This window comes from Pinus tabuliformis, chromosome 2_1, assembly GCF_031772625.1.
Source record: "Pinus tabuliformis cultivar Carrire ecotype Pingquan chromosome 2_1, CPIR1, whole genome shotgun sequence".
NCBI lineage: Eukaryota > Viridiplantae > Streptophyta > Pinopsida > Pinales > Pinaceae > Pinus > Pinus tabuliformis.
Window position 1 is genome coordinate 710,590,920 of NC_142299.1, and position 13,436 is coordinate 710,604,355.

Here is a 13,436-nt window from a genome sequence, read left to right on the forward strand (position 1 = left end):
ATAATAGTGAGCGTGGGGCCAACACAACCTACACCTTCGAAAAAAGTGTTCTAACTTATCATTGTATAAGCAAAAAATGGTAGGTGATTAAGGACACCTTTGCTTGACTCTAATATTGCATTTAATTTCTGACCAACACTCAATGGTCCTAAGCTTGGCATTAACATTTTCATACAACATTGTCACAACAACCTTCAACTTGAAAGGAACCATCATCTCTTCTAGCCTCTTCTTTGTTCTAAAAATAGTATCAAAATATTTTCTAAAGTCAACAAAACAATAAAAAAGAGTTTTATTATTGCCACATTTCTTTGCAATTATCTCAAAATAACAAGATACTTCATAGTTAAATAACATCTCCTGAACCTAACTTGAAATATATATATAAACATTTAATAATATACCTTTAAAATAAATTTCTACAAATTACCATCTTATATACAAATTTTATAATATAATTTCATTAATCTGAAAAAATAATAATAACACTAGCAAATGTAGTATCCCAACCATCTAAGAATATTTCTTAGAAATACAAAGATCATCTCTTGAAGGAAATATAACTGGCCAGGTAATAAGTTTTTCTTTAAAATACAGAGAGGTAGATGTTACGTCAATACTTTTCTAAAAAGACATAAATAGCATCTCCATATCTATTTATTTTTTTTGTAGTAAAAACACCTATATTTGACAGATTTAAAAAGCACTACACTGATGCTTCCCATGAAGACAAAGGGGGCGTTTCTGAGTTGAGCCATGTAAAATTCATGTCAAAAGCTCGATCTCCAAAGACACCAACTGACGACACCAAATCTTCTAATTCCTTCATCTCCACCGCTGTAAGGTCAACAAAAAGAGCACCTATGTTCTCTTCCAAGTTTTTCACTTTGGTTGTTCCAGGTATTGGAACCACATCATTTCCCTGATGTTGAACCCAAGCAAGTGCCAATTGGGAGGGGGGGCACCCTTTCCTGCTAGCTATTTCACATATCCTTTCGAACAGAACCTTATTCTTTTCAAGATTTTCTGCTCTTAACCTGGGCAGTCCCTGCAACAAAACAGAAAATGTGTTAACAAAATCAAAGATATATGGCCAATTTGATCCATCACCTAAACAGAAAATGTGTTAACAAAATCAAAGATATATGGCCAATTTGATCCATCACCTAGTCATCCAGAAAGAGAAAACAAGAAAGAAGAAACAAGTATGAAGAAATAGAAATAGAAAGGCTAAGTAACGTATTTTTCAACTTTTCAAATAATATGTCAATGACAACATTTTCAAAACTATTTCAAATAACATAAGAAAGAGCAGAAACAAGTAGAAATTTAAGAAATTTGTTCATAAATAAAATCAAGAATTTTAAAATTGAAGTTTTTTATTTTATTTTAGAATTCATAATGTTAATGATAAAGTTTAGAACCATCAAATGTAATTCATCTTCAAAACATAGGAAAAGCCTGTTAAGTATCTTTCAAAAAATTACAACTATTCATAATAGAATGTACAAGTAAAAAGAAAGTTATCGGACATACCTTTCTGAAATCATTATCTGATAAATTCTCAACTAACTTCGCTCCAGCACAAAAGAAACCCTGGCCTAGAGGGCAATATGGCACAATTCCAATGCCAAGCTCCCTGTAATAAAAATGAATATCAATTATCAGTTTGTAATTTGTAATACAATGCCAATGGCCACATGGAATATCCTAACTCTGAAGCCTCTGATACCTGCAAGTTGGAATAATTTCTTCCTCTACATCCCTAGTCCACAAAGACCACTCTATCTGAACTGCTGTTATAGGATGCACAGCATGAGCCCTTCTAATTGTTGATGCAGAAGCCTCAGAAAGTCCGATGTATTTTATTTTCCCTTCTTCAACTAATTTCTTCAGCTCTCCAATCTGTATTTGAAAGTTGATACCCATACATTAATGAAGAATTCATATACAAGTGATTATGAGCGACCAACTTGCTACGGTCAAAAAGAATAAACATATAGATCTGATCATGGTTCATGTTTTCAATTGTGTAGCTTTCGGAAGTGAAAACGAAGTATCGTTGCCAACACGTTTCCAAAAAGAATTTCAACTTCGTCTAATCATTTGTTGTTATGGCAAGAGGAGAGGGAGATTTTTACAAATGATTGATTGTAATGTTGCATCATAAGTCTGTTAATATAATATTTATTAAAAATAATAATACTAACAAAAATGAATGTACTGTTCGGGTTTTAATATGTATTTTTTTTAGTAATATATAAAATTAATTTAATTTAATAACTATAGAGTTAATGAAAATCAGTACAGATTTATTTTAATTTAGGATGTATCACATGTTAAGACAAAACAAATCTTAAATGTTAAGACAAAACAAATGATTAAGAAAGATCAAATCTTTTTGTTGGGTAAATGTGGATTTAAAGTTCCATTCATACATAATTAGGTTTATGTATGATTATTTTTTTCATCTATTAAATATATTTTCTCATTTGGGATTATTTTCTATTTCTAGTATTTTTTTGTTTTTAACAAGTTTGATTTTAGCAACAATGATTCTTAGATTGACATGTGGTGGTGACTGATTAGTGACATTGCGATTTCCTTGTTATTATTGTGCATTAAATTATTCATAAGGTCCATAGGATTGAAGGATTTATAAAGATGACACAGGAAAAGGGAGGATGAATTAGAGTCCATCTCCACTTAATGACAACTTTCTGAAATCCTAACATAGATTGAAGTTTAGAAAATTTCACTTCTATAAGACACTTTGTGAAAATGTCTACAACTTGATCATCTATTGGGAAAAAGAGCACTTCAATAACTCAATCATGAATAAGCATTTTGATGAAGTACATTTGTAGCTCAATGTGTTTGCTATGCTTACATTGAATTGGATTGTTGGCGAGCTTGTTGGCACTTTGATTGTCACACCAGAGGTTGGTTGGATGCTACTACTGGAATCCAAACTTTGCAAGGATCTATGAAAGTCACAAGACTTCTTGAATTGCATTAACTATTGCGTTGTACTTTGTTGTTGTTGAAGAAAGATTAATATCTTGTTTCTTTTTACGAGTCCAAGTGACAGGTTCAAAACCTAGACTCACAACATAAATTGCAATAGAATTTTGTTCATCGGGATCACTATCCCAATCCGAATCAATGAAACCAACCAACAAAGGAGTCCCTCCTACACTGTAATGTATCCCAAACAAAACTGTACCCCACATATACCAAAGCATCTTTTTTGCTACTTTCCAATGACTTTCATGGGGTGTTTGCATATAATAGGAAACAAGACCAACAATAAAGGAAATATCAAGACCAATAGGATTCAAACATAAGAGAGTAGCATCAACTTCAGGTGTAGTATAGATTGCAACAATTTTGACTCCAAACTAAAAGGGAGAAGGGGCTGGTTTACAATCTCCCATTTGAAAAAGATGAAGAAGGTCAAATGCCCATGTGGACTGGGAAAGAAAAGATCCTTCATTGGTTTGCAATACTTGGAGGCCAAGAAAATAATACAAATACCCTAAATATTTCATTTCATACTTTTCCTTAAGAGTTGATGTCACATGGGTTAAAAGCTTTGGGTCACTACTAGTACGGATAAGGTCATCAACATAAAGAATAATGATTATGACATGGCTTCCTACTTTCTTGGTATAGACATTGGGTTTCCTCAGACAAATATTTCTAATGAGGTATCGTACACGTCAAATGGAGATCGTATGCCAATGTTACGACCCCAGGAAGTTGATGTACCAACTAACCCCAATGGGGCCCACAAACTTTTGACGCTTCATCTTCTAGAGTTAGGTTTTTGGTTGTTTAGGGTTTTCCCTTGTTTCTCAATAAGAAAAAGTCCTTCGAGCCCCATTGTAACATAGTTCAGAAAGCATGTAGCTGCCACATTTCTTCTCAAAGATAAGCTATCATTTTCCGAGCTAGTTTATTTCAATTTTGCATGTAAACAATTTTCAGTACTTATTATTAATGAATTGAAGTTCAATTTTCGCTATAATTTTGTGTTTCTATTTGAATTTGTATTTCATTTCGTTCTTGCATAAATCTCGATCAGTAGTATCAGAGCGATCTACTCTTTCTCTGTTTTTTTGTGCATGTCCCCAACGTGGTCAGGGTATAAGGAGTTAGGACTTGAACTGGTTGAACCTTTCTAAGACCGGCCTCACCGACCCCGATGACCTCCCATGGCCGAAGAATCCCTTGAGCGACAAAGGAACGAGATGATGGATAAATTTTTCCAAATCCTTCCACGGGTATTAGTGGGAGAGACATCTTCATCCGACAACCACCTAGGAGGTGCCACCCCCTTCAAGGTACAAGTTAACTTTGACATTCCTATATTTGAAAGCTAGATAGATGCAGATGTTGTAGATAAATGGTTGAATTTGCTGGACAGATATTTTTCAATCCATAATTTTTCCAATAGGGAAAAAATTTCTTTTGCACTCCTCAAGGCCATCCCCCCATGTCAAGGACTAGTCAGAAACCTACTGTGAGTATAGGGATGAGACGAAACCCTCACTATTTTTAGACGCACCTACTTGGAATTCTTTCTGAGACATCGTCAAGCAATAATATTACCCTGTTGGGAGCTATGAAGATAAGTACATAAAATGGACCACACTATAGCAGGGAAGGGACCAAGATGTGTCAGAGTTACAAATATTTTTCATACCCTTCACACGTAGTTGGGTATCAAGGATTTCAAGTGGCATATAGTACTCGAATATTGTAGTTGTCTACACAAATACATCTAGGATGAGATGGAGTTCCTGGACATCTCCTCGCTTGGCATTGCATACTGATATGCAATCAAGATCGAGCAGAAATTTAAACAAAAGAAGCGAGACTTTGGATCTGCAAATCCAAAGAAAGGAAAATGTACCCCCAAACCACAGAACAAAGGACATGGCCAAGGTGGGGCGACCTAGGAAAACCCATTGAAGCTACAAGCAAAGAACAACACCACGAAGACAAAGAAGGACACGGGAAAGTGGTGTGAGTTCCACAAGAGCCCCACTCATAACACAAATGAGTGTTTCCAAGCAGTCACTAGTGGCCAAGCTAAAAACTTCAGAGTCAGATGCATGTTCCAACTCTGAGTCAAAACTCGACAAGGAGAGGCATATTATCAATGCAGAGCCTAGCTCCACCGTTTCCACCACCAAGATCTAGAAGATTGAGCCAAAGATCTAGAGGATGGGGGCGTCTCTTCCATTCACATATGTGGGTGAAGGGTTCTTCACTGCAGTTCATTGTCAACAGCGGGAGCCAAAACAACCTCATAAAATTTGAGGTCGTGAAGCGGTTGAGCCTATAGACAAAACCACATCCGCAATTGTAAACCATCAGATGGATCCACCAAGGACGAGATCTCCACGTCAGCAACCAGTGTCGTCTTTCGTACAACATCAAGCTCTTCACGGATGAGGTACCGTGTGATGTTGCTCCTCTTGAAGTTTGTGATGTATGATTAGGCCAACTATACTTGTGGAATAGTCATGCAATATATGAGTCCAGACCTCGCGCTATTATTATCACTTTGGGAAATAAGCTATACATGATATCGGAGGTAGCTCCGCCTACTGCCATTTCTTTGATCTCTGCTAAGCAATACAACAAGATCATCTCCCAGGCTAGGAAATTTATTTTCTTTCTTATTCACTCTCATAATAAGGGGAAGATCGTGTCCACATCCATGCCCCCCGAGAAGGGTTCCTCCATGCAGCAAAAGTATATGGCTCGGGTCGTGGAAGAATATACAGACATCTTCTCCTCACCCACAAGGGTACCTTTGCACTGTCATGTCAAGCATTTGATCGATCTGACCTCCAAGCACCTCTACCCAATGAGTCGATATACTATCGCTCTATTCTAGAAAATGAAGAAATCAAGTGGAAATCTAAGAGTCACTGCAAAAAAGGCACATCCGGCCAAGTTTCTCACCTTGTGGGAGCTTGATTGTACTTTTATAGAATAAGGATGAGACTTGGAGACTCTGCATTGACTATCATGCACTAAATAAAATCATTGTTAGGAACAAGTATCCAATCCCATAGATTGATGACCTTCTTGACCAAATCAAGGGGGCCAAGTACTTCAACAAGATTGATTTGAAGTTTGGCTATCACCAAGTTCCAATAGAACCCACAGATGTGTGGAAGGATGCCTTCAAATTCAAGGAGGGCCTTTTTTATTAGTTGGTCATGCCTTTTGGGTTGACAAATGCCCCTGCAACTTTTATGAGGCTGATGGATGACATATTGCATCCCTTCACAAACTCGTTCGTGGTTGTATATCTGGACGACATCCTCATCTTCAACAAGAGTTGGTAAGAGCACTTGCATCACATTTGGCAGGTCCTTCAAACCCCACGGAAGCACAAACTATGTGCCAACTTGGAAAAATGCATCTTTTGCATGTGACAGGTCCAATATCTGGGTTACATCATAGATGAGCAAGGCGTGCATGTTGATCTAGCTAAGATCCAATTCATTTAGTATTGGCCAACCCCAACCACTCTAACAGTGTTTCATAGCTTTTTGGGCCTTGCCAATTTTTATCGGAGTTTCATGTTAGGATTCTCTCATATCACTTGGCCTTTGAGTCAAGTTACCAAGGGCCGAGCGAAAGCAAAGTTTTTTTGGTTCGAGTCCTATTAGAAGGTGTTCATTGAGTTGAAGCACCGCCTTTGCTTTGCACTAGTACTCACATTGCCAGACCTACAACAACCATTTGAAACTGAGACATATAGCTCCGACTATGCTATTAGTGTAGTTCTCACCCAATAAGGGCATCTGATGGCCTATCACAGTGAGACACTTTCCAATGCAATTCAGAAATACCACACCTACGATAAAGAGATGTATTCCATCGTGCAGGCTTGTTGACAATGAAAACATTACATTCTAGGGAGGGAGATGGTCATTCACACATATCATTGACTACTTCAGTTTATATAGACACAAGGGAAGTTACAAAACAATTACCATCAGAAGTAGTCCACATATCTACAACATTTCATTTGAACATTAAATACAAGAAGGGTAGCACCAATCATGTTGCAGATTTTCTTAGTCATCCCCTGGTTGTAGCACTGAACACTATTCTCAACTCTTGTGGCCACGAGACTTCTGAATAGCCACAACTATACAATAATGATCCAAAGTTCACCACCAGATACTAGATACTAGAGAATGGATAATGTTATGAAACTAGCTCACAATAAGATAGAAAAGATAGATAAATGACTTATAAATAGGCCTCTTCGGGGGGGCAACCTCCTTTACATTACACAAATGAACAATTATTAGATAATACAAATGACAAGACCTCCTTTCTATATATAGGACTCTAAGGGGTCATAATATAATCAGAGCTGACATAACAATAATAATGTAAGGGCACAACAATAGCAATAGTGGGCTTCTATGGGGCACAATAATAACAATATGGGGACTACATGAGCACAACAATATAATAAGGGGGTTGCACTAACAACAATAAGGGGTTACACTAGTAGTATAGGGACCTAACATGCTCCTCTCCTTCAAAAAGTGTTGTCCTCAATGCTTGAGTAGTTCTAGATGCTTCTGTATAAAATTCTTGTCCTCCCATGTGGAATCTTCAGTAGGTAAGTTCTTCCACCTGATGAGATACTCTGAAATTGATCGATTTCATAGTTGTCGGGTTCTTGGTTTTGTGACTTCTTCCGGTTCCAATATGATTTTTCCTTCCTCGTCAAGTTCTGAAAATATTGCTTGAACTGAGATCTTCTCTCCTTAACCTTCTTTAAGCATGAAACATGGAAAATTGGGTGCACTTGGGAAGATGCAGGAAGCTCCAATTTGTGTGCCATAGTACCAATCTTTTGTAACACCTTATATGGTCCATAATACTTTTGCGATAATTTATTATCCTTCTTAGCTTGCTTGAGGGACATTTGTTTGTATGGTTGTAGTCGTAGAAATGCCTAGTCACCCACATCAAAACTTCTTTCGTTATGATGTTGATCTGCCTATTGTTTCATTCTATTCTGCGCCAAAGTGAGATTATCCTTTAAGGGTTTGAGAACTTTTTGTTGATGCTTGATGCGATATTCCACTGCTTGAACTTTAAAATTTTCTTTTAAGGATGATGTGATGGATGGTGGATGGTATCCATAAAGTGCCATAAATGGGGTCATTTTTGTTGTAGTATGGAAGTAAGTGTTATACAACCATTCAGCCAGAGGAAACCACTTGACCCATTGTGTTTGTTTATCATATACAAAGCAATGAAGATATCCTTCCAAACATTTGTTCACTATCTCAGTTTGCCCATCAAATTGAGGATGATAAGATGAGCTATGAGCTAACTGATTACCCAAATATTCCACCTCTTGTACTCCAAAGAAACATTTGGAGATTTTTGCATATAATTGTTTCTCCTCCAATAGTTTGAGCACCCTATCAACATGTTGAACATGATCCTTCTAAGACTTACTGTAGATTAGTATATCATCAAACCTTGCAATGTAGAAGGGGCATTGGTAGGCCAAAAGGCATGACCAAAAATTCATAATGACCCTCATGAGTTTTAAACATTGTTTTGGAATGTCTCCAGTCTTCATTTTGATTTGATGATATCCTAAACAAACATCCAACTTGGTGAAGTAAATTGCTCCATGTAATTCATCCAATAATTCATCAATGATAGGAATGGGAAATTTATATTTAATAGTAAGATTGTTGAGGTCCCTATAATCCAAACACATGTGCCATGATACTTCCTTCTTTTGTACCAATACCACTGGAGCAGAGAAAGAACTTTGACTAGGTTGAATTATACCAACAACCTCTAGCATTTTTGCAACCCTACATTCAATTTCACTCTTTTGGGCATATGGATATCTGTAAGCCCTGATGTTTGGAGGAACACTTCCTGGAATTAAATGAATATCATGATCATCATCACGAATAGGTGGGAGGCCTTTGGGAGTCTCAAATACCTTGGAATGATTGTACAAAACATTTTGGAGATCTAGAGAAATAGATGATTTCTATGCAAAAACCTCTGAACATATTTGTGCAATTACATCCCATTGTTCTTTCTTTAGAAGCTTTGTCATGTTGTTAGAGTTGATTATATTTCCTGGTTTCCCTGTGATACCCCTTAATTCAACTTCCTTTCCTTCCCAAAAAAAAATTCAAGAAACATTCTTGAAAATTAAAAGCTATCGTACCCAAAGATTGTAGCCATTGGACTCCTAGTACAACATTTGCACCACCCATTGGAATGGAAAGCATTAGAAAGCTTGATATTATGGCACTTTCTAGATCAATTTATGGTTCCTCCATTTGCAACCATTACTTGACACTCTGGTGCTAGATATAGGAAGCAATTCAATTCCTTGGCTATCTTACAATGAATAAAATTATGGGTACTACCCGAATCAATCAACACTATTACCTTTTTCTTCTTGATATACCCTTCTATCTTGAGAGTTTGAGAAGTGGTAATTCCTGTCAATGCATTACAAGATATGGTCAGATTCATTTCTTCTCTCTCTATGATTGGTCCCTAGTGTATATCCTCCTCTTTTGACGTTTCTTGTTCCTTGTCTTGCTCCTCTTCCCTATCTATGTAAATTAATTTCTTCTCAGCACACTTATAACATTTAGTGTATTTTATATCACAATTATAACAAAGCCCTTTTGCTCTTTTTTCTTCCAGTTTTTGTGGTGTCAACCTTGTAGGTGGTGAAAGGCTAGGAACAACAACATTTCCATCTTTATAGTTGTGAGTGGTAGGCTTCCTTGTTGCCATAATTTTTCTTTCCATTTTTCTTGGCAGCTTGAATGTCTTCTCCAGTGAATCAGGTTCCCAATGACAAACCTCATGTTGAATGCTATCATTTAAAGTCTTTATGAAGACATCAATCCTCTACTTCTCTGGAATATCATTTACCCTTATATTCAATTTTTGGAGGTCCTCAATGTGCTCTGCCATTGAACCCTTTTGTTTGAGATTTATCAATTGGCTAAATAACGTGTTTCTCTTTGTATCCTCATAATGTGCTATCATTTCCTCCATGAAAATTGACCAAGTGACAAGTGGTTTATGAGAACAAAGCCCTTTATACCATAAAAATTGATTCGGTTCTAAATATAAAGATGAAATACGTACCTTTTGTAACAATTGCACATCATGTAGATCAAAATAATTCTCCATCTGTAGTATCCATGTTATGGGATCCTTGCCATCAAACTTCCTCATATCGATCTTTGGAATATGGTGGGTCTTCAATCCAAAGTTAGATTCTATGAAATCATGATTAACATTTATTTTTTTCTCATCACGAATTTACTCTACTACCTTTTCGTCATTAGGAGACCTTTCTTGTAGCATCCTTCTCCCACCTTCCTTCAAGCATTCCATGTCTTTCTTCAAATATTCTTTCACACCATTGATATTAGCTTCGATGGCACATACAAAACTATTTATCTTAGCTTCGATCACATTCTTCAAATCATCCATCCAATTTTTCTTACTAGGTGTTTCTATTTTCTTGATTCGAGTCATTATTTTTCTTTCTTTTAGGAGATCTATATTTAAACGATTGTAACTCTGTCATTTCATATCTTCAAGTTCTGCAATGTTTGCCTGTGGTATCCCTCTGAGTCCTCTTTCCAACCCCGCAAGTCTGATCAAGATTGGATTCTCCAAGGAAGAGTTATGCTAAATCTCCCACGATGACTTGATTATAGACTATTTTAGTAGAGCGAACTTTTACAAAGTGCCACATGTCACTGTTTCGACCTTAGGACCTGAAACCGATACACAGAAAACTACAGGTTATCCTCTTTCTGTAACATTTTACGAAATTTTAATCTGATGCTCAAAGAGAAAATTATGACGATTTTCCCCAGGTCGCCTGTTTCGGATGTAATTCGGGAGCCTGCAAACACCCTAAATCTCTTGGACCATATATCTGAAAATATAGCGAAACAAGATTTGAAATTTGGACCCCAGGTTTAAAATGATTTCAACTCAAAGGGGTTTTATTTTTAGTTTCTTAAACATCGTAGAGAAAAAGGTATAGCGAAAATTCCACGATGACCTGTTTGAGATGGAATTATGGAGCTTGCAAAAACCCTAACTTCCTAAAATCATATATTCGAAAATATAGCAAGACAAGATCTGAAAATCAGGCCTGAGGTTTAGTATGATTTTGGCTCAAATTTATTTTTTTTAGCTTCTAAGACTTTGTAGAGAAAACGTTATAGTGAAAATGTCACGATGGCCTGTTTGGAGTAGCAAAACCCTAGAATCCAAAGCTCTAATACCAAATGTTATGAAACCAACTCACGAAAAGATAGAAAAGATAGATCAATGACTTAGAAATAAGCCTCTTCGAGGGGGAGACCTCCTTTACATTACACAAATGAACAATTCTTGGATGATACAAATGAAAAGACTTCCTTTCTATATATAGGAGTCTAGCGGGTCATAATATAATTATAGCCGACATACCAATAATAATGTAAGGGCACAACAATAACAATAGTGGGCTTCTATGGGGCACAATAATAACAATATGGGGACTACATGGGCACAACAATATAATAAGGGGGTTGCACTGATAACAATAAGGGGATACACTAGTAGTATAGGGACCTAACAAAGAACAAGTTCGAGACTTCCACCTCTAGGGGGCATTATTATGCTACCTGGGACACTTTTGTGTTCCTTCAAGCGAGCGTGCCAAGATAATTTGGGAGGCGCACTATAGTCGGGTCGCACTACACTTTGATATGGAGAGAACTGTGGTCATACTACAAAAGTATTTTTATTGGCCAAATCTCCGACAAGATGTTTCAAAACACATTAGATCCTACAATACATGTGCCATCGCCAAGCCAACCATTAAGAAGCAAGTTTTGTATACTCCTCTTCCTACTCCTAGTCGGCCCTAGGAATCCATCTCCATGGATTATATATCTGGCCTTCCTTCTACCAACCATGGAAACAACAATGTATTTATGGTCGTCGACAACGTTTCTAGGATGGCCATATTGGTTTCCTCTGAGAAGAGTATCACAGCGGAAGCCACTACCAAACTCTTCTTCGAATGAGTGTGGGTAAATTTTGAGGTCTTGCAAACCATTGTATTAGATCAGGATAGTAGGTTCCTAAGCACATTTTGGTCAAGCCTTTGGTCATTGTTAGACTCCAAGCTCACCAAGTCGACTGCATTACACCCCTAGACTAATGGTTAGACAAAGGTTGTCAACATGACGATCGTGCACATACTACACATGTACAACTCCAAGCATCCCCGAACATGGGATGAGAGTCTTCCCTATGTGCAACACAGCAATAACGGAGTTCTCCATAGCTTGTCTAGCCATAGCCCATTTGAAGTGGGTCTCAAATTTCAACCATTATGTCCCCTTAATGTTGCACTGCCTTTTGCAACTACATAGGAAGAATCTTCCCATGTTCAGTCTGAAGTTGATAAAGCCACTAGGTTTATTGAGCGCATTCAGCACATCCGCTAGTAGGTTCATGACATCTTGGGAAAATCCAATTCCAAGTACAAACTACTATCACTCTGATAATTCCTTTGAAGTAAGAAAAAATAAAAACAAAAGGTAACCACAATCCGCTTTTGGAGATCAAGATCTAGCCTTCCTGATGCTCAGAGAGGGCTCTCTCTTTAAAATTTAACTTTGTTTTAGTTAAGATGTTTTAGGCTAGCTATGATTGTTCGAGGGGTTTTTATTTGTATTTGAGATTGGGTGGTGGGATCTGCTTAGACAGATGGATAAATTGATGTCTTTTAGACCATTGCGCTACGGAGTCAACTAATAAGGAAGCAAACTGGATTAACTCACTAAAGAGGATGTTCCAAGGGCAAGATAGCAGAGTGTATTTCAGATGTTTGAGGCAGAGGGGTGAAAGGGTTTCACTCTGGGTGAGAGAGCAGTTAAGGGTTCTCAAACCTGGATAATGAATGAGGAAGGAAGGGGTAATTGAAATCAAAGTGCAGTTAAGAATCCTTTAACCTGGATTATTCATTAAATCAATATAAAGCAAAGAGAAATTAAGAATTCTTTAATTTAAATATCATAAGAAAACATTCAAATGCTTAACTACTAAAACAGAGTGTGATTTAAACAAGTTCTGAAATATTATTCCAGTTTTATCATTTAGATTGAAACAAATATAAGATTATGAATAACTTTGAAAAAAATGACAATTAACACATGAAAATACTTGTTTGAAATTCGCTCAACACATGAATCCTTGGAAAAGTCTGATCTTTATTAATCAATCCAGCTTGCTGGCTCATTAACTGATACAATAACCTTCTGGGTCTTCTTGATCAAAAAGTCTATAGAAATGTCTAATATAATCCA

The 13,436-nt window shown here is 36.8% G+C and overlaps 1 protein-coding gene across 1 annotated transcript in view; it reads right to left on the reverse strand.

Moving 5' to 3' along the window:
* Positions 1 to 591: 591 nt before the first annotated feature.
* Positions 592 to 13,436, reverse strand: part of LOC149202566 (putative aldo-keto reductase 4) — a 68,679-nt gene continuing 55,834 nt past the window's right edge. The window contains exons 3-5 of the mRNA XM_089400006.1: positions 1,733 to 1,905; positions 1,537 to 1,639; positions 592 to 1,048 (exon numbers count right to left, since the gene is read on the reverse strand). Of these exons, the coding sequence (XP_089256132.1) occupies positions 707 to 1,048; positions 1,537 to 1,639; positions 1,733 to 1,905 (618 nt within the window). The 3' untranslated portion in view covers positions 592 to 706. The remainder of the gene's footprint in view (positions 1,049 to 1,536; positions 1,640 to 1,732; positions 1,906 to 13,436) is intronic.